Source organism: Lampetra planeri, chromosome 48 (assembly GCF_965212315.1).
Source record: "Lampetra planeri chromosome 48, kcLamPlan1.2.h2, whole genome shotgun sequence".
Taxonomy (NCBI): domain Eukaryota; kingdom Metazoa; phylum Chordata; class Hyperoartia; order Petromyzontiformes; family Petromyzontidae; genus Lampetra; species Lampetra planeri.
This window is the reverse complement of record NC_136154.1, coordinates 6,332,321-6,358,018: the sequence shown is the minus strand read 5'-3', so window position 1 is coordinate 6,358,018 and position 25,698 is coordinate 6,332,321. Positions and strand designations below refer to the sequence as shown.

The following is a 25,698-nucleotide window of genomic DNA, read 5'->3' as shown; positions in this document are numbered from 1 at the left end:
CGAGGTTGTTGTCGTGGTTGTTGTCGAGGTTGTTGTCGTGGTTGTTGTCGAGGTTGTTGTCGAGGTTGTTGTCGAGGTTGTTGTCGAGGTTGTTGTCGAGGTTGTTGTCGTGGTTGTTGTCGAGGTTGTTGTCGAGGTTGTTGTCGAGGTTGTTGTCGAGGTTGTTGTCGTGGTTGTTGTCGAGGTTGTTGTCGAGGTTGTTGTCGAGGTTGTTGTCGTGGTTGTTGTCGAGGTTGTTGTCGAGGTTGTTGTCGAGGTTGTTGTCGTGGTTGTTGTCGAGGTTGTTGTCGAGGTTGTTGTCGAGGTTGTTGTCGTGGTTGTTGTCGAGGTTGTTGTCGAGGTTGTTGTCGAGGTTGTTGTCGTGGTTGTTGTCGAGGTTGTTGTCGAGGTTGTTGTCGAGGTTGTTGTCGTGGTTGTTGTCGAGGTTGTTGTCGTGGTTGTTGTAGTGGTTGTTGTCGAGGTTGTTGTCGTGGTTGTTGTAGTGGTTGTTGTCGTGGTTGTTGTCGTGGTTGTTGTGGTGGTTGTTGTGGTTGTTGTGGTTGCAGGCCGGTGTGGTTGGTTGTGCTGCCGTTGGTTGTGCCACCCCGGACTGCGTGGGCACCGCGCTGGTGCACAAACACGGGGACTGCTGCCCAACCTGCGACACCAGCACAACCACCACCACCACCACCACAACCACAGGTGACCACAACCACCACCACCACCACCACAACCACAGGTGACCACAACCACCACCACCACCACCACCACCACAACCACCACCACAGGTGACCACCACCACAGCCACAACCACAGCCGCAGGTGACCACCACCACCACCTCTAGCTGTGTGTGGGTGAGAGCGGCGGTGCAGCGCTTAGCGCCACGCCGCACTCACCCGGCAACGCGACTTCCATTCCCGCTCACGGCCAACACCGTCGGTGACGATTCTCTGAACCGGTGCTGGGCCTTCCCTGGGTCGACTCAGCCTCAAATGAGTACCCGGTGCGATGTGTAAACATCGCCAGCACTGGGGAGACAAAGGCGGCCGGGCGTGGTGCCGGCCACCCACCCTCCCCTCGTGTGCCACAGTGCCGGTAGCATTCACAGGCGCTGCTACTCGCTAACAGCAGCACTTGCCCCCACAGGCTGTGCAGTCTGTACGGGGGAGCTTTGTCTTTGTGGTACCGATATGGCCACTGCCGCTGGTTATTATTAACAGCCCTTGCTCCTGCGGCCCTGTTGGGGCTACCTGGGGTAGCTCTGTCTCTAGCTGTGTGTGGTGTGTGGGTGTGGTGTGTGTGTGTGGTGTGTGTGTGTGGTGTGTGTGTGTGGGGTGTGTATGGTGTGCGTGTGTGGTGTGTGTGTGTGTGGTGTGTGTGTGGGGTGTGTATGGTGTGTGTGTGTGGTGTGCGTGTGTGGTGTGTGTGTGTGGGGTGTGTATGGTGTGCGTGTGTGGTGTGTGGGTGTGGTGTGTGTGTGTGTGGTGTGTGTATGGTGTGTGTGTGTGGTGTGTGTGTGGTGTGTGTATGGTGTGTGTGTGTGGTGTGTGTGTATGGTGTGTGTGTGTGTGGTGTGTGGGTGTGGTGTGTGTGTGTGGTGTGTGTGTGTGGTGTGTGGGTGTGGTGTGTGTGTGTGTGGTGTGTGTGTGTGTGTGGTGTGTGTGTGGTGTGTGTGGTGTGTGTGGTGTGTGTGTGTATGGTGTGTGTGTGTATGGTGTGTGTGTGTGTGGTGTGTGTGTGTATGGTGTGTGTGTGGTGTGTGTGTGGTGTGTGTGGTGTGTGTGTGTGGTGTGTGTGTGTGGTGTGTGTGTGGTGTGTGTGTGTGGTGTGTGTGGTGTGTGTGTGTATGGTGTGTGTGTATGGTGTGTGTGTGGTGTGTGTGTGGTGTGTGTGGTGTGTGTGTGTGATGTGTGTGTGTGGGGTGTGTATGGTGTGTGTGTGTGTGGTGTGTGTGTGGTGTGTGTGTGGTGTGTGTGTGGTGTGTGTGTGTGGTGTGTGTGTGTGTGGTGTGTGTGTGGTGTGTGTGTGGTGTGTGTGTGTGGTGTGTGTGTGTGTGGTGTGTGTGTGGTGTGTGTGTGGTGTGTGTGTGTGGTGTGTGTGTGGTGTGTGTGTGTGGTGTGTGTGTGGTGTGTGTGTGTGTGGTGTGTGTGTGGTGTGTGTGTGGTGTGTGTGTGGTGTGTGTGTGTGGTGTGTGTGTGGTGTGTGTGTGTGTGGTGTGTGTGTGGTGTGTGTGTGGTGTGTGTGTGGTGTGTGTGTGTGGTGTGTGTATGGTGTGTGTGTGTGTGGTGTGTGTGTGGTGTGTGTGTGGTGTGTGTGTGGTGTGTGTGTGTGTGGTGTGTGTGTGGTGTGTGTGTGTGGTGTGTGTGTGTGGTGTGTGTGTGTGTGGTGTGTGTGTGTGTGGTGTGTGTGTGGTGTGTGTGTGTGGTGTGTGTGTGGTGTGTGTGTGGTGTGTGTGGTGTGTGTATGGTGTGTGTGTGTGGTGTGTGTGTGGTGTGTGTGTGTATGGTGTGTGTGTGGTGTGTGTGTGTGGTGTGTGTGTGTGTATGGTGTGTGTGTGGTGTGTGTGTGTGGTGTGTGGGTGTGGTGTGTGTGTGTGTGGTGTGTGTGTGTGTGTGGTGTGTGTGTGGTGTGTGTGGTGTGTGTGTGTATGGTGTGTGTGTGTATGGTGTGTGTGTGGTGTGTGTGGTGTGTGTGTGTATGGTGTGTGTGTGTATGGTGTGTGTGTGTGTGGTGTGTGTGTGTATGGTGTGTGTGTGTGGTGTGTGTGTGTGTGTGGTGTGTGTGTGGTGTGTGTGGTGTGTGTGTATGGTGTGTGTGTGTGTGGTGTGTGTGTGGTGTGTGTGGTGTGTGTGTGTATGGTGTGTGTGTGTATGGTGTGTGTGTGTGGTGTGTGTGTGTATGGTGTGTGTGTGTGGTGTGTGTGTGTGTGTGGTGTGTGTGTGGTGTGTGTGTGTGTGTGTGGTGTGTGTGTGTGTGTGGTGTGTGTGTGGTGTGTGTGTGGTGTGTGTGTGTGTGGTGTGTGTGTGGTGTGTGTGTGTGGTGTGTGTGTGTGTGGTGTGTGTGTGGTGTGTGTGTGTGTGGTGTGTGTGTGGTGTGTGTGTGTGGTGTGTGTGTGTGTGGTGTGTGTGTGGTGTGTGTGTGTGGTGTGTGTGTGTGTGTGGTGTGTGTGTGGTGTGTGTGTGGTGTGTGTGTGTGTGGTGTGTGTGTGGTGTGTGTGTGTGTGTGGTGTGTGTGTGGTGTGTGTGTGGTGTGTGTGTGTGTGGTGTGTGTGTGGTGTGTGTGTGTGGTGTGTGTGTGTGTGGTGTGTGTGTGGTGTGTGTGTGTGTGGTGTGTGTGTGGTGTGTGTGTGTGGTGTGTGTGTGTGTGGTGTGTGTGTGGTGTGTGTGTGGTGTGTGTGTGTGGTGTGTGTGTGTATGGTGTGTGTGTGGTGTGTGTGTGTGGTGTGTGTGTGTATGGTGTGTGTATGGTGTGTGTGTGTGGTGTGTGTGTGTATGGTGTGTGTGTGGTGTGTGTGTGTGGTGTGTGTGTGTATGGTGTGTGTATGGTGTGTGTGTGTGGTGTGTGTGTGTATGGTGTGTGTATGGTGTGTGTGTGGGGCAGGCTGCCGCGTGGATGAGAATGGGGCGTCGCTGCCTCTGGGACAGATCTGGTCACCGGGGGACCCCTGCGTGGTGTGCACCTGCCAGGTGAGCCACGCGGTGAGGTCACGTGGTGAGGTCACCACCAGGGGGTGAGGTCACCGCCACGTGCGCTGCTCACCAATCGCTGGCCCATCGTTACGCCGCTCACCGCCACCTGCGCTCACCAATCGCTCACCAGTTGTACGCTCGATTTGAAGCTTTCGTGACGGCAAGGATTCATACTCTTTGTTTTTTTCGGTGAAGTCACGGAAGGTAAAAAATGTAACAAAATAAATGAAAAGTAAATTAAATCACGAAGCTTTGGAAGACGGAGGCTTGTGTTGCTTCCGAAACGTCGTGATTTAATTCAGTTGTTTTCATGTATTTAATTTAATTTCTTACCTACGTGACTTTACCGAAAAAACCAAAGAGTAGCTGTACGCTACTCACTAATACACCGCTCGCCAATACACTCCTCACCAGTCGTAAGCTCTCCAGTGGCCGCGAGATGTCTATTTGAAGTTTGCGTGTCTCTCTCTCTCATCATCATCACGGTGGCTAGGAGATGTTAACTACCTCGCCTGGTACACAGGAGGTCGTGGGTTCGATCCCGACCCTGACGACGCCTGCTGCTGCTACGTGGAGTCTGAGAGCCGAGTAATGGCGGCCGCTGCCGAGTAATGGCGGCCGCTGCCGAGTAATGGCGGCCGCTATAAACTCCCACGTGACGCTGTCAGCCACGTGGTTGACATCGTTTGTGATGGCCACGTCGCTTCTGACAAAGCTCAACAGCTCAGTGGCCTTACAACTGAACTACAAGTCGTAGTTTACAACTAAACTACAAGTCGTAGTTTACAACTAAACTACAACGTAGTTAAACTAAACTACAAGTCGTAGTTTACAACTAAACTACAAGTCGTAGTTTACAACTAAACTACAACGTAGTTAAACTAAACTACAAATCGTAGCTTACAACTGAACTACAAGTCGTAGTTTACAACTAAACTACAAGTCGTAGTTTACAACTAAACTACAAGTCGTAGTTTACAACTAAACTACAACGTAGTTAAACTAAACTACAAGTCGTAGTTTACAACTAAACTACAAGTCGTAGTTTACAACTAAACTACAACGTAGTTAAACTAAACTACAAATCGTAGTTTACAACTAAACTACAAGTCGTAGTTTACAACTAAACTACAAGTCGTAGTTTACAACTAAACTACAAGTCGTAGTTTACAACTAAACTACAACGTAGTTAAACTAAATTACAAGTTGTAGTTTAGTTGTGTAACATCTGTCCAGCGTGGCGCCCCACGGGGTGATCTGTGTGTGTCTGTCTGTGTGTCTGTGTGTGTCTGTATGTGTGTGTGTGTGTGTCTGTGTGTGTATCTGTGTGTGTGTCTGTGTGTGTGTCTGTGTGTGTGTCTGTGTGTGTGTCTGTGTGTGTGTGTCTGTGTGTGTCTGTGTGTGTGTATGTGTATGTCTGTGTGTGTATGTGTGTGTGTGTGTATGTGTCTGTGTGTGTGTCTGTGTGTGTCTGTGTGTGTATGTGTGTGTGTGTGTATGTGTCTGTGTGTGTGTCTGTGTGTGTCTGTGTGTGTGTGTCTGTGTGTGTGTGTGTATGTGTGTGTATGTGTGTGTGTGTCTGTGTGTGTGTGTCTGTGTGTGTGTCTGTGTGTGTCTGTGTGTGTGTCTGTGTGTGTGTGTCTGTGTGTGTCTGTGTGTGTGTGTCTGTGTGTGTGTGTGTGTGTCTGTGTGTGTCTGTGTGTGTGTGTGTCTGTGTGTGTGTGTGTCTGTGTGTGTGTGTGTCTGTGTGTGTGAGAGTCGTCAGGCTGATGGGGTCATCTCGTGCCACCGCACTGAGTGTCTGGAGCGCTGCACTCACCCGCTGCCCTCACCGCCTGGACAGTGCTGCCCGGAGTGCCACGCTGGTGAGCCGTGGCATCAACCCCATCACCACCATCACCGCCATCACCATCACCACCATCACCACCATCATCGTTATCAACATCACCACCATCACCAACATCACCACCACCACCATCAATCACCACCACCATCATCATCAATCACCACCACCATCATCATTAATTATAACATCATCAGGAGCAGAAATTGTGTCCACACTGGCGCTGTTGCTCGTGGCGCAGGTTGCCTCTACAACGAGGAGGCGTACAACTCCACGCAACACTTCTCCTCGCCTTCCGACCCCTGCAGCGTCTGCGTCTGTCTGGTGACCCTCCATCAGCATCAGCAACATCAGCATCAGCAACATCATCATGAGTAGATTTGTATCTGTACGTGTCTGCGTGTAGGGGGAGACAAAGGCGGACGGGTGAGCGAGGTGCTGGCCCCCCCACTCCCTCGTGTGCCGTGCCGGCCTTCATAGGTGCTCGCTCACAGCACTTGCCCCTACAGCCTGTGAAGGCTACCCGGGGGACCTTTGTCTGTGTGTGTGTGTGAGCAGGCCGGCTCCGTGCTGTGCTCAGCGCGCCACTGCCCCCCGCCCGCCTGCCGCTTCCCCTTCCACGCCGAGGGGGAGTGCTGCCCCTCGTGCTCCGGTGAAGCACTCACCACTCGCTCACTCACCACTCGCTCACTCACTCACCACTCGCTCACTCACCCACACACTCACTCACCACTCGCTCACTCACCACTCGCTCACTCACCCACACACTCACTCACCACTCGCTCACTCACCACTCACTCACTCACTCACCACTCGCTCACTCACCCACACACTCACTCACCCACACACTCACTCACCACTCGCTCACTCACTCACCCATTCACTCACTCACCACTCACCACTCGCTCACTCACCACTCGCTCACTCACTCACCACTCGCTCACTCACCCACACACTCACTCACTCACCACTCGCTCACTCACCACTCGCTCACTCACTCACCCATTCACTCACTCACCACTCACCACTCGCTCACTCACCACTCGCTCACTCACCACTCGCTCACTCACTCACCCATTCACTCACTCACCACTCACCACTCGCTCACTCACCACTCGCTCACTCACCACTTGCTCACTCACCACTCGCTCACTCACTCTCCACTCACTCACTCACCCACACACTCACTCACCACTCGCTCACTCACCACTCGCTCACTCACCCACACACTCACTCACCACTCGCTCACTCACCACTCGCTCACTCACCCACACACTCACTCACCACTCACTCACTCACCACTCGCTCACTCACCACTCACTCACCACTCACTCACTCACCACTCGCTCACTCACCACTCACTCACTCACTCACCACTCGCTCACTCACCCACACACTCACTCACTCACCACTCGCTCACTCACCACTTGCTCACTCACCACTCGCTCACTCACTCACCACTCACTCACTCACCCACACACTCACTCACCACTCGCTCACTCACCACTCGCTCACTCACCACTCGCTCACTCACCCACACACTCACTCACCACTCGCTCACTCACCCACACACTCACTCACCACTCGCTCACTCACCACTCGCTCACTCACCACTCGCTCACTCACCCACACACTCACTCACCACTCGCTCACTCACCCACACACTCACTCACCACTTGCTCACTCACCACTCGCTCACTCACCACTCGCTCACTCACCCACACACTCACTCACCACTCGCTCACTCACCACTCACTCACTCACCCACACACTCACTCACCACTCACTCACTCACCACTCGCTCACTCACCCACACACTCACTCACCACTCGCTCACTCACCACTCACTCACTCACTCACCCATTCACTCACCCACACACTCACCACTCGCTCACTCACCACTCACTCACTCACTCACCACTCGCTCACTCACCCACACACTCACTCACTCACCACTCGCTCACTCACCACTTGCTCACTCACCACTCGCTCACTCACTCACCACTCACTCACTCACCCACACACTCACTCACCACTCGCTCACTCACCACTCGCTCACTCACCCACACACTCACTCACCACTCGCTCACTCACCACTCACTCACTCACCACTCGCTCACTCACCACTCGCTCACTCACCCACACACTCACTCACCACTCGCTCACTCACCCACACACTCACTCACCACTCGCTCACTCACCACTCGCTCACTCACCCACACACTCACTCACCACTCGCTCACTCACCACTCGCTCACTCACTCACCCATTCACTCACTCACCACTCACCACTCGCTCACTCACCACTCGCTCACTCACCACTTGCTCACTCACCACTCGCTCACTCACTCACCACTCACTCACTCACCCACACACTCACTCACCACTCGCTCACTCACCACTCGCTCACTCACCCACACACTCACTCACCACTCGCTCACTCACCACTCGCTCACTCACCCACACACTCACTCACCACTCACTCACTCACCACTCGCTCACTCACTCACCCACACACTCACTCACCACTCGCTCACTCACCACTCGCTCACTCACCACTCGCTCACTCACCACTCGCTCACCCATTCACTCACTCACTCACTCACCACTCGCTCACTCAACACTCACTCACCCATTCACTCCCTCACTCACTCACCCACACACTCACTCACCACTCACTCACTCACCACTCGCTCACTCACCCACCCATTCACTCACTCACCCACCCACTCACTCACCACTCGCTCACTCACCACTCGCTCACCCATTCACTCACTCACTCACTCACTCACCCACACACTCACTCACCACTCACTCACTCACCACTCGCTCACTCACCACTCGCTCACTCACCACTCGCTCACTCACCACTCGCTCACCCATTCACTCACTCACTCACCCACACACTCACTCACCACTCACTCACTCACTCACCACTCGCTCACCCATTCACTCACCCACACACTCACCACTCACTCACTCACCACTCGCTCACTCACCACTCGCTCACCCACACACTCACTCACCACTCACTCACTCACCACTCGCTCACTCACCACTCGCTCACCCATTCACTCACTCACTCACTCACCACTCGCTCACTCACCACTCGCTCACTCACCACTCGCTCACTCACCACTCGCTCACTCACCACTCGCTCACCCACACACTCACTCACCACTCACTCACTCACCACTCGCTCACTCACCACTCGCTCACCCATTCACTCACTCACTCACTCACCACTCGCTCACTCACCACTCGCTCACTCACCACTCGCTCACTCACCACTCGCTCACCCATTCACTCACTCACTCACCTACTCACTCACTCACCACTCGCTCACTCACCACTCACTCACTCACCACTCACTCACTCACCACTCGCTCACCCATTCACTCACTCACCCACACACTCACTCACCACTCACTCACCACTCGCTCACTCACCACTCGCTCACCCATTCACTCACTCACTCACCTACTCACTCACTCACCACTCACTCACCACTCGCTCACTCACCACTCGCTCACCCATTCACTCACTCACTCACTCACTCACCTACTCACTCACTCACTCACCACTCGCTCACTCACCACTCGCTCACTCACCACTCGCTCACTCACCACTCACTCACTCACCACTCACTCACTCACCACTCGCTCACCCATTCACTCACTCACTCACTCACCCACACACTCACTCACCACTCACTCACTCACCACTCGCTCACCCATTCACTCACTCACTCACCTACTCACTCACTCACCACTCACTCACTCACCACTCGCTCACTCACCACTAGCTCACCCATTCACTCACTCACCTACTCACTCACCCACCTACTCCCTCACCCACTCACTCACCCACTCACCCACACACTCACCACTCACTCACTCACTCACTCACCCACTCACCCATTCACTCACTCACCTACTCACCACTCACTCACCCACTCACTTACTCACCTACTCACTCACACACCACCCACTTACTCTACCACTCACTCGCTCGCTCACTCACTCACCACTCACTCACCCACTCACCACTCGCTCACTCACCCACTCACTCACCACTCGCCCACTCACCCACTCACCACTCGCTCACTCACTCACTCACCACTCACTCACCTACTTACTCACACACCACCCACTTACACTACCACTCACTCACCCACTCACTCACACACCCATTCACTCACTCGCTCGCTCACTCACTCACTCACCACTCGCCCACTCACTCACCCACACACTCACCCACTCACTTACTCACCTACTCGCTCACCCACTCACTCACCCACACACTCACCCACACACTCACTCACCACTCACTCACTCACCCACTCACTCACCCACTCACTCACCTACTCACCCACTCACCCACTCACTCACTCACTCACCCACACACTCACCCACACACTCACTCACCACTCACTCACTCACCCACTCACCCACACACTCACTCACCACTCACTCACCCACTCACTTACCTACTCACTCACCACTCGCTCACTCACCCACTCACTCACCCACTCACTCACTCCCCCACTCACTCACTCACCCACTCACCCACACACTCACTCACCCACTCACTTACTCACTCACCCACTCACTCACTCACCTACTCACTCACCCACTCACTCACCCACTCACCCACATACACACTCACTCACCTACTCACTCACCCACTCACTCACCCACTCACTCACCCACTCACCCACACACTCACTCACCACTCACTCACCCACTCACTCACCCACTCACCCACACACTCACTCACCCACTCACCACTCGCTCACCCACTCACTCACCCACTCACTCACCCACTCACTCACCCACTCACCACTCGCTCACCCATCACTCACCCACTCACCCACTCACCCACTCACTTACTCTACCACTCACTCACCCACTCACTCACTCACTCACCTACTCACTCGCCCACTCACCCACTCACCCACTCACTCACCACTCGCTCACTCACCACTCGCTCACCCATTCACTCACTCACCTACTCACTCACTCACTCCCCCACTCACCCACCCACTCACTCACCCACCCACACACTCACTCACTCACTCACCCACACACTCACTGACCCACTCACTCACTCACCCACACACTCACTCACCTACTCACTCACTCACCCACTCACTCACTCACTCACCCACACACTCACTTACCTACTCACTCACTCACTCGCCCACTCACTCGCCCACTCACCCACACACTCACTCACCCACTCACCCACACACTCACTCACCCACTCACTCACCCACTCACTCACCCACTCACCCACACACTCACCACTCACTCACTCACCCACTCACCCACTCACCCACTCACTCACTCACTCACTCACTCACCCACTCACTCACCCACTCACTCACTCACTCACTCACTCACTCACTCACTCACTCACCCACACACTCACTCACTCACCTACTCACTCGCCCACTCACCACTCACTCACCCACTCACCACTCACTCACCCACTCACCCACACACTCACTCACTCACCTACTCACTCGCCCACTCACCACTCACTCACCCACTCACCCACACACTCACTCACTCACCCACTCACTCACCCACTCACTCACTCACTCACCCACACACTCACTCACTCACCTACTCACTCGCCCACTCACCACTCACTCACCCACTCACCACTCACTCACCCACTCACCCACACACTCACTCACCCACTCACCCACACACTCACTCACCACTCACTCACCCACTCACTTACTCACCTACTCACTCGCACACCACCCACTTACTCTACCACTCACTCACTCACTCACTCACCCACACACTCACTCACCCACTCACTCACCCACTCACTCACTCACTCACTCACCCACTCACCCACTCACTCACCCACTCACCCACACACTCACTCTCCACTCACTCATTCACTCACCCACTCACTCACCCACTCACTCTCCCACTCACCCACACACTCACTCACCCACTCACTTACTCACTCACCTACTCACTCACACACCACCCACTTACTCTACCACTCACTCACTCACCCACACACTCACTCACCACTCACTCACTCACCCACACACTCACTCACCTACTCACTCACCCACTCACTTACTCTACCACTCACTCACTCACCCACTCACTCACTCACCTACTCACTTACTCTACCACTCACTCACTCACTCACCTACTCACTCACCCACTCACTTACTCTACCACTCACTCACTCACTCACTCACCCACACACTCACTCACCTACTCACTCACCCACTCACTCACTCACCTACTCACTTACTCTACCACTCACTCACTCACCACTCACTCACTCACCCACTCACTCACTCACTCACTCACCTACTCACTCACCCACCTACTCACTCACTCACCCACTCACCCACTCACTCACCCACTCACCCACACACTCACTCTCCACTCACTCATTCACTCACCCACTCACTCACCCACTCACTCACCCACTCACCCACACACTCACTCACCCACTCACTTACTCACTCACCTACTCACTCACACACCACCCACTTACTCTACCACTCACTCACTCGCTCGCTCACTCACTCACCCACCACTCACTCACCCACTCACCACTCGCTCACTCACCCACTCACTCACCACTCGCCCACTCACCCACTCACCACTCGCTCACTCACTCACCACTCACTCACCTACTCACTCACACACCACCCACTTACTCTACCACTCACTCACCCACTCACTCACTCACACGCCCGCTCACTCACTCGCTCGCTCACTCACTCACCACTCGCCCACTCGCTCACTCACAGACTTACTCACCCACTCACTCACCCACTCACTCTACCACTCACCCACCTGCTTACCCACCCACTTGTACGGTTGTGTGGCAGTTGCGATGATTGTGGTAATGTTTGTTGTTGTGGTCTTGGTTGTTGTTGTTGACTGTTCGCCCGTGGTGTTGTTGTTGTGGTGGTGGTGTGCGAGTCAGACTGTAACTACGAGGGCAGGAAGGTGGTGAATTTACAGTCGTTCAGTCCAGACACCACGCGGCCGTGCCAGCTGTGTACATGCACGGTAACAACAACTACAACACAACAAGAACAACACAACAACACAACAACAATCACACACACAGACACTGATTGTGGGGAGTGGTGGTGCAGCGGTTAGCACGCCGCAGCGCCGCGAACGCGGTAGAGACCCGAGTTAAATTCCTGCTCACGCCCGCCGCCATTGAGCGTGACGGCAGCCATTACAATTTGAACAAGTGGCACCACTCTTTGTCTCTGGCGCAGTGGGGAGAGAGACAAGGAGTGGTGGCACCTGGTCTCTGCCAGGTGGCCGGGTGAGCGGGCGTGGTGGTGCTGGCCACCCACCCCCTCGTGTGCCACAGTGCCGACCTTTGTCGGTGCTGCTACTCGCTACTAACAGCACTTGCCCCTACAGCCTGTTAAGGCTACACGGGGGAGCTTTGTGTTATCTGTGTGTGCGTGTGTTGTCTGTGCTATGCAGCTGGGCGAGGTGACGTGTTCGCCCTTCGTCTGTAACTCATCAACACCATCATCACCACCATCATCACCACCATCACCACCACCACCACCATCATCATCATTGCCACCATCGTCACCACCGTCGCCACCACCACCATCATCATCGTCACAGCTGTCTTCATTAATTGGCGGAGACAACGCCTGTACTGGGAGTGACGGTAAAGTCTCTGTGTCTCTGTGTGGTGAGTCTGTGGGTCTCTGTGTGGTGAGTCTGTGGGTCTCTGTGTGGTGAGTCTGTGGGTCTGTGTGGTGAGTCTGTGGGTCTCTGTGTGGTGAGTCTGTGGGTCTCTGTGAGGTGAGTCTGTGGGTCTCTGTGTGGTGAGTCTGTGGGTCTCTGTGTGATGAGTCTATGGGTCTCTGTGTGGTGAGTCTGTGGGTCTCTGTGTGGTGAGTCTGTGGGTCTCTGTGTGGTGAGTCTGTGGGTCCCTGTGTGATGAGTCTGTGGGTCTGTGTGGTGAGTTTGTGGGTCTCTGTGTGGTGAGTCTGTGGGTCTCTGTGTGGTGAGTTTGTGGGTCTGTGTGATGAGTCTGTGGGTCTCTGTGTGGTGAGTCTGTGGGTCTCTGTGTGATGAGTCTGTGGGTCTGTGTGATCAGTCTGTGGGTCTCTGTGTGGTGAGTCTGTGGGTCTGTGTGATGAGTCTGTGGGTCTGTGTGATGAGTCTGTGGGTCTCTGTGTGGTGAGTTTGTGGGTCTCTGTGTGGTGAGTCTGTGGGTCTCTGTGTGATGAGTCTGTGGGTCTGTGTGATGAGTCTGTGGGTCTCTGTGTGGTGAGTCTGTGGGTCTCTGTGTGGTGAGTCTGTGGGTCTGTGTGATGAGCTTGTGGGTCTCTGTGTGGTGAGTTTGTGGGGAGTGGTAGTATAGTGGTTAGCACGCTGCGCTATGAACTTGGTGACTCGAGTTCGATTCCCGTTCACGCCCAACACAAGTGAAGATTAATTTAACCGGTCCTAGGATTTCCCTTTGTCGACTTAGCCTCAAATAATTATCTGGTGTGATGTGAAAATCATCGCCACTGGGGAGACAAAGGCGGCCGGGCGTGGTGCTGGCCACCCACCCCTCGTGTGCCACAATGCTGGACTTCATAGGTGCTAACGGCACTTGCCCCCTGCAGCTTGTCAAGGATATATGGGGCATCTTTCTCTTTGATGCATCTATGAGTCATCATTGTTAACATCGTTTTCATTATCATCATCATGCTCTTGCAGGCCCTAAAGTCGAAGGAGTGGAAGATCTTCGGAGGTCATCTCAAGATCTCCCGAACTCCACTCCAATCCCTCATGCTGCATCTCACTCCATCTCCTCCTCTGCCACCTCTTTGTTTGCTGGCAAACTGGGGTCTTCTTCACTTGAACATTGGCCCTCTGACCTGGAGGGAGGAGGTGGAAGAGGCGGTGGTGAAGGACGAGAGGGAGGAGGAGGTGCAGGAGGAGGTGGTGGAGGAGGTGGTGGAGGAGGAGAGGCAGGTCGAGGAGGAGAGGTAGGGAGAGAGGAAGGGGGAGGTAGAGGAGAGGTAGGAGGTGGAGGAGGTGGTGGTGGAGGAGATGGTGGAGGAGAGGTAGGGAGAGAGGAAGGGGGAGGTAGAGGAGAGGTAGGAGGTGGTGAAGGAAGAGGAGGTGGTGAAGGAAGAGAGGGAGGAGGAGGTGGAGGAGGTGGTGGAGGAGATGGTGGAGGAGAGGTAGGGAGAGAGGAAGGGGGAGATGGAGGAGAGGTAGGAGGTGGAGGAGGTGGTGGAGGAGGTGGTGGTGGTGGAGGAGGTGGTGGAGGAGGAGGTGGTGGAGGAGAGGTAGGGAGAGAGGAAGGGGGAGGAGGAGGTGGTGGTGGTGGAGGAGGAGGTGGTGGTGGTGGAGGAGGTGGTGGTGGAGGTGGAGGAGGTGGTGGAGCAGGAGGAGGTGGTGGTGGAGGAGGTGGTGGAGGAGGTGGTGGAGGTGGAGCAGGTGGAGGTGGTGGAGGAGCCGGAGGAGAGCCGGTTCTTCCCACGGCTGGCCAGAACCAAAATCTACTCCAGCAGCCATTATCATCATCATCGTCGCCATCATCTCCATTGAGGCCATCATCTCCATCGTCGCCATCGTCGCCATCGTCACCATCGTCACCATCGTCACCATCATCGCCATTGTCACAGTGGCCGCCGGACCGCCGCTCAGTCACACGCCGGATCATGATGAAGATCAAGATGATGATGATAGCACGGGGAGCAGAGGGCACCAGCCAGGAGAGAGACCGGGTGGCCGGAGACCACGTGGCCCGCTTACCAGACAACAACAACAACAACAGATTCAACAACAACAGAGACAACAACAGCAGAGGTGACGATAACAACAACAACAGCAGTGACAGAAGAAACAACAAGAATGGCAGTAGCAACAATGATGGTGACAACAATAACAACAAGAGTGACATCCACAACAGCAACAGCAGAGACACCAGCAGAAGCATCAGCAGCGGTGAGAATGGAGGCAATGATGAAGTAGGCATGAGGAGGAGCATGGGGGTGAGGATACTGACAGAAGATGCGGAGATGGTGAAGGAAGATTGGAAGGAGGAGGAGGTGGGGAAGATCGAGGAGGGGAGAAGAGAAACGGAGGGTGGATCGCGAGCTGATGGAAGTCAGGGGGTGGATACGAAGATTCGAGGACAGCGGCAGGGAGCGGTGGAGGAGGAGGTAGCTGAGCTGGTGGAAGTGGCAGCAGAGAGGTCTCCACAGAAAGCTGCGAACCGCGACGAGGTTCTTGAAGAAGAAGCGACGAAGAGCGACACGGCGGGTGGAGGCGAGCGGGTGGAAGGTGTTGGCGGCGAGGAGGAGGCAGAGGAGGAGGTCGCGGGCGTACGGAGGAATCGGAATAACGGCGATGGCCGGAGGAGTGGGGTTCAGGAGAGGAGAGGGGAGAGAGGCGGGGTTGGTGGGGGAGTGAAGAAAAAGAAAAGAGGTGAGGATGAAGAGGGGAGGCAGCGGGGCAGGAGGCCGCAGAAGAACGAGCGGGAGGAAGGCCCGAGCGAGGAGGTGGTGGAGGAGGTGGTGGAGGAGGAGGTCAGGAAGGAGAAGCTTGAGATTAGGAAGAGCGAGGAGATGGACGGAATGAGGAAGAAAGAGGTGGAGGAGGTGGAGGAGGGGGGGGAGGGAGGCGCCGGCAGGAGGAGGGCTTCTCGGCCCTCCCCGCGCGACGTGGCCCTGGCCAGGATCTTCGGCCGCGCTCTGCCCAAGTTCCTGGAGACGCTCGCCGTGCTGAGACGGGGGACGCCGCGGGATCGGGATCGGGATCGGGATCGGGATCGTTAGGACCGGGACCGCATCCCAGATCATGATGAGGACCAGCGATACCGCCGAGAACACGAGAATCAGACAGATGAGACTCGGGACTGGAGGATCTAGCTAGGGACCAGGGCATTAGACTGAAGACCTTCAAGGACTATGGACGGTTCAACGTCAGATGAGTCTGAGGTCTGCAGGGAACAGGCGCAGTGCCCGCTAGCACGAGAGGGATCGACCCTTATGAACCACTAGCACCAGAGAAGAACAGAAGAATCAGAGAGATCACAGCACCAGCATCTGTATTTATCCTGGAGGAGAGTAAGACTTGCATTATGCTGGAGGAGAGTAAGAATGTTAATTGTCCTGGAGGAGGGTATCCTGGAGGAGAGTAAGAATGTTAATTGTCCTGGAGGAGGGTATCCTGGAGGAGAGTAAGAATGTTAATTGTCCTGGAGGAGAGTAAGAATGTTTAATTGTCCTGGAGGAGGGTATCCTGGAGGAGAGTAAGAATGTTAATTGTCCTGGTGGAGAGTAAGAATGTTAATTGTCCTGGAGGAGGGTATCCTGGAGGAGAGTAAGAATGTTAATTGTCCTGGAGGAGAGTAAGAATGTTTAATTGTCCTGGAGGAGAGTAAGAATGTTTAATTGTCCTGGTGGAGGGTATCCTGGAGGAGAGTAAGAATGTTTAATTGTCCTGGAGGAGAGTAAGAATGTTAATTGTCCTGGTGGAGGGTATCCTGGAGGAGAGTAAGAATGTTTAATTGTCCTGGAGGAGGGTATCCTGGAGGAGAGTAAGAATGTTAATTGTCCTGGAGGAGAGTAAGAATGTTTAATTGTCCTGGAGGAGAGTAAGAATGTTTAATTATCCTGGAGGAGAGTAAGAATGTTTAATTATCCTGGAGGAGGGTATCCTGGAGGAGAGTAAGAATGTTTAATTGTCCTGGAGGAGGGTATCCTGGAGGAGAGTAAGAATGTTTAATTGTCCTGGAGGAGAGTAAGAATGTTTAATTGTCCTGGAGGAGAGTAAGAATGTTTAATTATCCTGGAGGAGGGTATCCTGGAGGAGAGTAAGAATGTTAATTGTCCTGGAGGAGAGTAAGAATCTTTAATTATCCTGGAGGAGGGTATCCTGGAGGAGAGTAAGAATGTTTAATTGTCCTGGTGGAGAGTAAGAATGTTTAATTGTCCTGGTGGAGAGTACCACTCTTTTATTATCCTGGAGAATGAATCTCGTGGCGCTATGAAGTTCATTTTTATCGATGTCCAGTAAGAGAGTTAGTTGAGATTCGCAAGTTACATCAATAATAAACAATGCAAGTCAGGATTAACGAGTAAGACAGAAAACAGTTAAGAAAGTCACAAATAAATCAATATAAAGAATGGAAGTACAAATTGCACTGGTACAATTCAAATGCAAGCTTGGGCAAAGCAGCAAAAGACGCTCAGGACTAAACTAGCCCTAGCAACAGCTAGGAACGAGGGGATGAGACTGAATACCTTTAGGACTGCAGAGGATTGACTCCACCAATACTCCAGCAAGTATTTAGCAGCAGGGGGATCCTCGGGGGGAGATCATGTGGAGGACTTTGAGTCGGGCTCCCGAGCGGATAATGCTGATGGTACTCAGGTCATCTTGTAGGGACCAGAACCAGGCTGTCGTTAGTAGTAGGACAGCCATCAGGTGCTACGAGTGGGAGTTAGAATCGTCGGGACAGATGGTAGCATGTGTGGTGAACTTATTGTGTGCACCGCACGTAGCCAACGACACTATTCGGAGGTGCAGGGGTTGGACAACTACACAACAACCACAACAAGCAGCAGTTCTAAATAAATTAGTTCTCAATGTAGACATGGGACCACCAATAGGACCAGAGGGGGAGGAGATTTTAGGAGTGAGGTCAACTGGGCAAGCAAGGGGGGGGGGGGGTTCGCGACCAGTGGGCACCCGGTGGCTAGGAGATGTTGACTACCTCGCCTGGTCTGCAGGTAGTCGTGGGTTCGATCCCGACCCTGACTATGGCTGCTGCTGCTGCTGCCGCTGTCTGTGTGGAGTCTGCGTCTTTCTCTCTCCCCGTGGTGGTCGCTGCGTGGATTTGTTTCCGGGTCTTGCGGGTTTTGCCTCCATTTAGAATCGACGGACGCGACGTGTTTGACATGTCCACGTGATAATCGACTTCGCTGAGTCGTCATTGGTGATGGCCAGGCCGCTTCCTAGTGGCGCCTCCTTAGCTGGCAAAAGACAAAATAGTCGAGTCGTTTAGAGTTGTGATCGAAGCACCAATGTGGGGTGGCCACACGTTGGTCGTTCTTCCCCCGCACCTCCGATGAGTTTGGTCGGCTACGAACGCTACGAAAGAAGCTCAGCGTACGTACACACGCAGACACCTCGTACACGCGCAGACACGGCGTCCACACGTCCCTAGGGGTTGCCACCTGTCCTGGTTTTCCCGGTAGATCTCTCTTCCCCCCCCCCTCCCGCTCTACACTTTGGCTTCGGGTTATCCAACCCTAGCCGGGATGCTCTACTGAAATTGGCATCGATCTCCACCCTCCCGGTGGTGACTCTTGAAAGCTATCCGGTTCGAGATTTCAACAATATTTAGAATCGATAGATTAATATAATGGTGCATATAATTCGTACGGAAGTTGTCCGATTGAAGTTTCTCTTTCCCCTGGCAGCGATAATGACGCAATAGGCGACATAAAATTCCTGAATACGACCATAACCGATGCGGTGATATCTAAACGGTAGTTAGCTATGTATATTTTCAACCCTAACCCTCACAAAATAAAACGATGGCTCGATATTGGCGAGCGTGTTGAACGGTTGCAAAAAGAAAAACGAAAATAATCTCTCGCAGTAACTTCAACATATTGGCAGCCTGACTTCTGCCATTGTCAGATACTCGTCACTATTGCGTCCCCAGTTGTACGTTTGTGCAACTCGGTAAGTAGCCCGCCGTGCTAATCAGAGGTGCGGGGGGAAGCACAATGGAGGGTCAGAGGTGGCAACTCCTGGCTACACGGTCTGGACCCCAAGGGGACCCCTCACGGAGATCCCGAGGAGCTACTAGACCGGGTGGGTGACGAGAAGTCTCCGGACCGGCACGCAAAAGGTGGCTGGGAGGCCAACATTGGCTGGGACAGAACTCAGGAGCGTGGGATCGATACTCAGGACCCCTGATTTTGGGGACCCGCAAGGGACCACATCTCAGGACTCAATAGCCCAGCGGCAACCCAGAGGGAGGCCGGCACGTGGCTCACGGGGGAAGTGACGTCACAGAAGCAGTCAGGTGCAGGAAGCGATGGCGTGGCTGGAATGCAAGTGTGAGCGATGCGTTGAGTTAGCGGCTACGGGAAGTGATGTCATCATCATCGCGTAGGGGAGGTACAGGAAGTGATGTCATCGCATAGGGGAGGTACAGGAAGTGATGTCATCGCATAGGGGAGGTGCAGCAAGTTGTTACATCAACGACAAAGCGACGCGGTGCAGGGTACGAGAAGAGTGACGCAGATAAACGTTCAAAGAGTCGATGCCGGGAGGAGCAGGGGTTGGTGGTCGGTACGTGGACCGCCATCCCATGGGGCGGACCGCAACTGACGGCTGACGCTGGCTACCAGCACTCAAGCACTCGAGTGGACTACAAGATCCTGCTGCTGAATCAACAAGGCACCGGGTGGATTAGCCCCGCAATAGCTGCTGGAACAGATCCGTTTTCACTCTCCTCCAACGATGCCCCGAGAGATTTTCGGATCACCTTTTTTTGAGCAATTCCCGAGGTCATGGCTCCGTCCCTGGGGTGATGCCGCTGTTCCAGACCGTGGGACAGCGCTTCGTGTCGTTGGTAACCAAACCATCAGAGCCGTGAGAGCAGTTTTAAGTCCCATCTTGAGAATGTAGCATGAACATGGTGCATTGAGAGTAGTTGTCTGCTCTGCATGAGCACGTGACGGCGAGGAGCCGCTTGGTTGTCGTGAGAGCCGGTGGCTTCTTAGAGAGAGCCACCTGGCTCAGTGGGCCCCTTGCCCGGTGATGTTAACATATTTCAGTTTTCTGACTGAGGACAAAGTAAAGATTCCCCGGCTGAGAAGAACTGGGACATCCTGGACATAGCCAGCCCGCCCCACCCACCTCCATGCAGTATTAACCGGGGCTGGCTACTGGGTTCTAACCACGGCGAGCGGAGAATGCTGTGGGCCGCGCCTGCCTAAGGAAGGCCCAGGACGAGTTCAGATGATGGTCTCTGGTGTTGGCCGCCCCGCTCCTCTCCCAACATCATCGTCGGTGTCGCCGGCAAACGCACAGGAATGATTCTCCACCCCCGGCTCACCACTCCCACTACACCTCCTCCCGCTACGAACCCCCCCGCCCCCCCGGCTGTCGCCGTTGTTATTGGCTACGAGTCCTGGCAGCTGTTAGTGTGGGGGAACACATCCAGGATCCGAGATATTCTTTTCAGATTTCTGAGACTCGGAGAGACCGGGTCTCGGGGCCTGGAGACTCAGGGAGAGCCGCTCGCTACTCGAGTGGTTTTCTTGCCATGAAATGCAAGTCTTGAGGAGACGTCTCAGACCTTCAAACAAAGACGCCTTCTCCAAAGTCATCGTTTTGCTAAGAGTGTTAACACCCTTACGGCGACTGTAGCTGCCGTCTGTGGTTTACGTCGTTATCGTGTTATTAATATGAATACTATAACCAGTGAAATGTTTAAACGATTAATAAACGATTGTATAAGATCACGAATGTCACGTGCGCTTACGTCTCACGGTCGCTGTGCAGACTGGCGCACAGGGACGGCTGTCGCTGGGGGTGCCCACACACAAGACAAAGACCCCCCCGTGTAGCCTTCACAGACTGATGGGGCAAGTGCTGTTAGCGAGCAGCACCTATGAAGGCCGGCAGGGAACACGAGGGGGTGGGTGGCCAGCACCACGCCCGGGCGCCTTTGTCTCCCCAGTGACGATGTTTACTACACACACCGCACTGGGTGCTCATTTAAGGCTGAGTCGACCTAGGGGGAGGCCCAGGACCGGTCCAGATAATCGTCACTGGCGGTGTTGGTGGCCGTGAGCGGGAATCGAATTCTGGTCTCTGCCGGGTTCTTAGCGCAGCGTGGCGCTAACCGCTGCGCCACCGCTCCCCACAGAGAGTCAGACAGGCAGACGCGTCCACAGCAAGTCGGGAGGCAGGAGGGAGACTTCTTGACAGTGATGACGCATCTGATGGTGCTGACGCATCTGATGGTGCCGACGAATCTGATGGTGCCGACGCATCTGATGGTGCCGACGCATCTGATGGTGCTGACAAATCTGATGGTGCCGACGCATCTGATGGTGCTGACGCATCTGATGGTGCTGACCAATCTGATGGTGCTGACGCATCTGATGGTGCTGACGCATCTGATGGTGCTGACGAATCTGATGGTGCCGACGCATCTGATAGTGCTGACGAATCTGATGGTGCTGACGAATCTGATGGTGCTGACGAATCTGATGGTGCTGACCAATCTTATGGTGCTGACGAATCTGATGGTGCTGACGAATCTGATGGTGCTGACGAATCTGATGGTGCTGACGAATCTGATGGTGCTGACGCATCTGATGGTGCTGACCAATCTGATGGTGCTGACGCATCTGATGGTGATGACGCATCTGATGGTGCTGACCAATCTGATGGTGCTGACCAATCTGATGGTGCTGACCAATCTGATGGTGCTGCTTGTTGCTGCCACCGCCACCTGCGGAACGTGACGGCACTCAATGTGCGAACGCCGTGGTGGGTTTACTGCAACACACAACTTCTTGGTGCTTTCGGTAAAGTCACGTAGAATGGAAATAATAAAATAATAAAAATAAAACATCATAAAATAATTCTCACGACGTTTCGGCCACAACGCAAGCAGCCGTCCTCAGGTGGAGAACAGGTCTGTCGAGAAGACAGAGTCTGAATGACACACCCCAGGCTTGGAGCGACTATTTAAGCTGGGATGGAGGGGGGAAGAGCGCCTTGACAAAAGAATGCAACACACAAGTCCGGTGGGCCCAGCGAGTCAACTCATCGTCACGGTTTGTTTTCGTGACAAACCTTGAGACCAATTGGCTGGGCACCCGGGAAATGGAGATTTTTTTTTAGCTGATCGGATTCCTCCAGGAATCAATATTCTGAATCTGTGGTGGGTTAACGACACATTCATATTTACGAATAATATTGGTCGCGAAAGCTGATTACTACGCGTTAAACAGAGACACCGTTGACACACAGAGACACAGACACACAGAGACACAGAGACACAGACACACACAGACACACACACACACAGACAGACAGAGACACAGAAACACAGACACACACAGACACACAGACTCTGCGTGTGTGTCTCTCTCGCTCCCTCTCCCGGTCTGGGTCGCGTTTTAGACGCGTGCTGAGGTCCCGGGCAGGCCCAGACACGGAGCGACACGAGAGAAAGAGAGGAGAGAGGAAGGGGAGACAGGTTTGGAGGGGGGGCAACCCGGACTGACTGATTTGTGAGCTTCGCAGCTATTTCTCAGCGACTTGGCCATCACAACTGACAGCAGCTCAACCCCGTGGCTGATTAACCACCACCAGCACCGTGTGGACATTCACACCACCACCAATTCCTCTGAGCGCGTGGGGACGTTGATTCTACACGTGGAGGGGAAAGCCGGAGGAAGACACGGAGACAAATCCACGACCTCCTGCAGACCAGGCGAGGTAGTCAACATCTCCTAGACACCGCGACATCCTACAGGAGGAGAGAGAGGGGGGAGGTGGAGGGAGAGAGAGACGGAGCCTGGGACACGGGGCCGGTGGCTCGGACCGGCAGACATGGCGGCAAAGACGGGGGGCTGTAGTCGCTCCGGGTGCTGCCCGGATTCTGGCCGAAGCCGAGGGGCCTTCTCAGCGGCAGCGGGGAGAAGGACCCCCCCCCCCCCCCGCATCGGCGTTGGGGATGACGAGGCCCCTCTCGGTCCCCCTCCACCGGAGCTCTCCGTCGTGCCGCTGCGTCGCCAGTGCCGCCAAGCGAAGGCGGATCGCGACCCGTGCCGGCTGGGAGACCTACCGGAGGTGCTCCACTCCCACGTGGTGCGGTGTCACCAGCAGGACACCCCGAGGAGCCACAAGGAGCAGGCCTGGAGGAGAGGCCTGCTGCTGCCCTGCTGCCCTGCTGCCCTGCTGCCCTGCTGCCCTGCTGCCCTGCTGCCCTGCGTCTCTCCGGCGAGGCCTCGCTGGAGGCAACTCCACTCCAGCCCCACGTACAACCGCGTCGGCGACCCCGGCCGGAGCGTCGCCCACGGCACCGTCACCGCCAACGCCTCCCCGGCGCGCTTCACCGACACGGCCCCGGAGTGCCGCTCCTGCGGCGAAGTGGAGACGGTGGCGCACCGCCACGTGGAGTGCGAGAGCCTCGACTCGTCGTTCAAGGTGCTGAGAAGCATCCTCCTGAGGTTCAGCCTCCACTTCTCCCCGACGGCCCTCATCTTTGGACACCCGAGGGGCGACGCACCCCAACATCTTCAGGGGCCGGTCAACGAGCTCGTGGGCCGCGCCAAGCTCGCCGTGCTCAGGGCGAGGAACGTGGCCCCGGGGGGGAGACGTCCGGCCAGCAGCCTGGGGGCATCTCCCGCGCTCCTGTCGGAGCCCCGGGCTGTGTGGGCCGGAGTCGCGTCGTGAGGCTGGTGACCCCCGCGTCGTGAGGCTGGTGACCCCCGCGTCGTGAGGCTGGTGACCCCCGCGTCGTGAGGCTGGTGACCCCCGCGTCGTGAGGCTGGTGACCCCCGCGTCGTGAGGCTGGTGACCCCCGCGTCGTGAGGCTGGTGACCCCCGCGTCGTGAGGCTGGTGACCCCCGCGTCGTGAGGCTGGTGACCCCCGCGTCGTGAGGCTGGTGACCCCCGCGTCGTGAGGCTGGTGACCCCCGCGTCGTGAGGCTGGTGACCCCCGCGTCGTGAGGCTGGTGACCCCCACGTCGTGAGGCTGGTGACCCCCACGTCGTGAGGCTGGTGACCCCCGCCTCGTGAGGCTGGTGACCCCCGCGTCGTGAGGCTGGTGACCCCCGCGTCGCGAGGCTGGTGACCCCCGACCCCGTGGCGGCCTTCAGGGAGCGGTGGGCGCTGGAGGAGGCCGCGTGCTTCGCGGCAGACGACGGGAGCTGCTCCACGTGCCGAGCAGAGAGCTGCCGTCAGGGGGCGTGGGGGCTGCGTGCAGAACGAGAGAGAGCGAGCGAGAGGTGGGGGTTTACATAAAGCAAAGTTTAAATAAAATAAAAGATTAAAAAAACAAAGTTTTTCACTATAAATCCTTAAAATGCGTGGCATCGGTTTTATTTTATTATTCATTTCTGTTTTTTCTTGAGTAAGAGTTTCATTTTAATCACATTGGTATTTTAAATTAAATATAATTTTTTTTCCAAAAAAGTGGAAAATTTAGGAAAAAAATGTTTTTCACGAAAATAAATTGTCACGCACAACGAGTCTGTGTGTCAGCTCGATTGGATCACGGAAAGTGGGTTACAAGTGAACTTAATATAAAGGATTTAAAATAAAAACAAAGAGAGACGAGAAGGGAGGAGAGTGAGAGAGCGAGTGAGGGGTGAGTCGCGTCAGAGGTGGGCGAGATGCGAGCCAGAGAGAGAGAGAGACTCGGGAGACTCGGGAGACGCTGAGTGGGTGGATGGGGCAGATTAGACGCGATGCGGAGATGCGGGTGTGGGGGGGTGGAGACAAAGACGGCCTCACTCCCCCCGACACAATCGGCGTGCACCTAGCCTGGCACGGCAGCAGTCGACCCGTGGCACCCGCAGGGTCTGTTCTGTGACGTGCACCTAGCCTGGTACAGCAGCAGTCAACCCATGGCACCCGCAGGGTCTGTTCTGTTACGTGCACCTAGCCTGGCACGGCTGCTCAGCTCGGGACCCGGCCGAGACGCGAGTTCGATTCCCGCTCACCGCCAACACTCCGACAGCAGCAAGCGGCGGTGGGACCTCCCCCCCCCTAGATCGACTCAGCCTCAAATGAATACCTGGCGCGGCGGCGTGTCGTGCACGTCGCCTCTGGGGAGAGACAGAGGCGGCCGCGCGTGGTTGCTAGGCACCCAGCCCCTCGCGCGTGGTTGCTAGGCACCCAGCCCCTCGCGCGTGGTTGCTAGGCACCCAGCCCCTCGCGCGTGGTCCTTCATCGGAGCTGCGACTCGCGACTCACAGCACTTGCCCCGACAGTTTGGTTCGAGGCTACCTGGGGGATCTTTGTCTCTGCTCGAGACGCTGGGCCACACCTGGGTCACGTGGGAGGGGGGGGCGGGCTGCCACCTGTCCAGTCAGACCGGTCGGGGCTGTCCCGCCCTCGACCAAGACAGCGGCAGTAGCAGCTGTAGGAGCGGCT

The 25,698-nt window shown here is 55.3% G+C and overlaps 1 protein-coding gene across 1 annotated transcript in view; it reads left to right on the top strand.

The window, feature by feature from the left end:
• LOC144733729 (uncharacterized) overlaps positions 1-16,328 on the top strand; it is a 25,258-nt gene extending 8,930 nt beyond the window's left edge. The window contains exons 7-15 of the mRNA XM_078615752.1: positions 546-681; positions 3,581-3,666; positions 5,435-5,534; positions 5,754-5,836; positions 6,071-6,164; positions 12,491-12,576; positions 13,015-13,210; positions 14,257-14,820; positions 15,559-16,328. Of these exons, the coding sequence (XP_078471878.1) occupies positions 546-681; positions 3,581-3,666; positions 5,435-5,534; positions 5,754-5,836; positions 6,071-6,164; positions 12,491-12,576; positions 13,015-13,210; positions 14,257-14,820; positions 15,559-16,328 (2,115 nt within the window). The remainder of the gene's footprint in view (positions 1-545; positions 682-3,580; positions 3,667-5,434; positions 5,535-5,753; positions 5,837-6,070; positions 6,165-12,490; positions 12,577-13,014; positions 13,211-14,256; positions 14,821-15,558) is intronic.
• Positions 16,329-25,698: the final 9,370 nt, after the last annotated feature.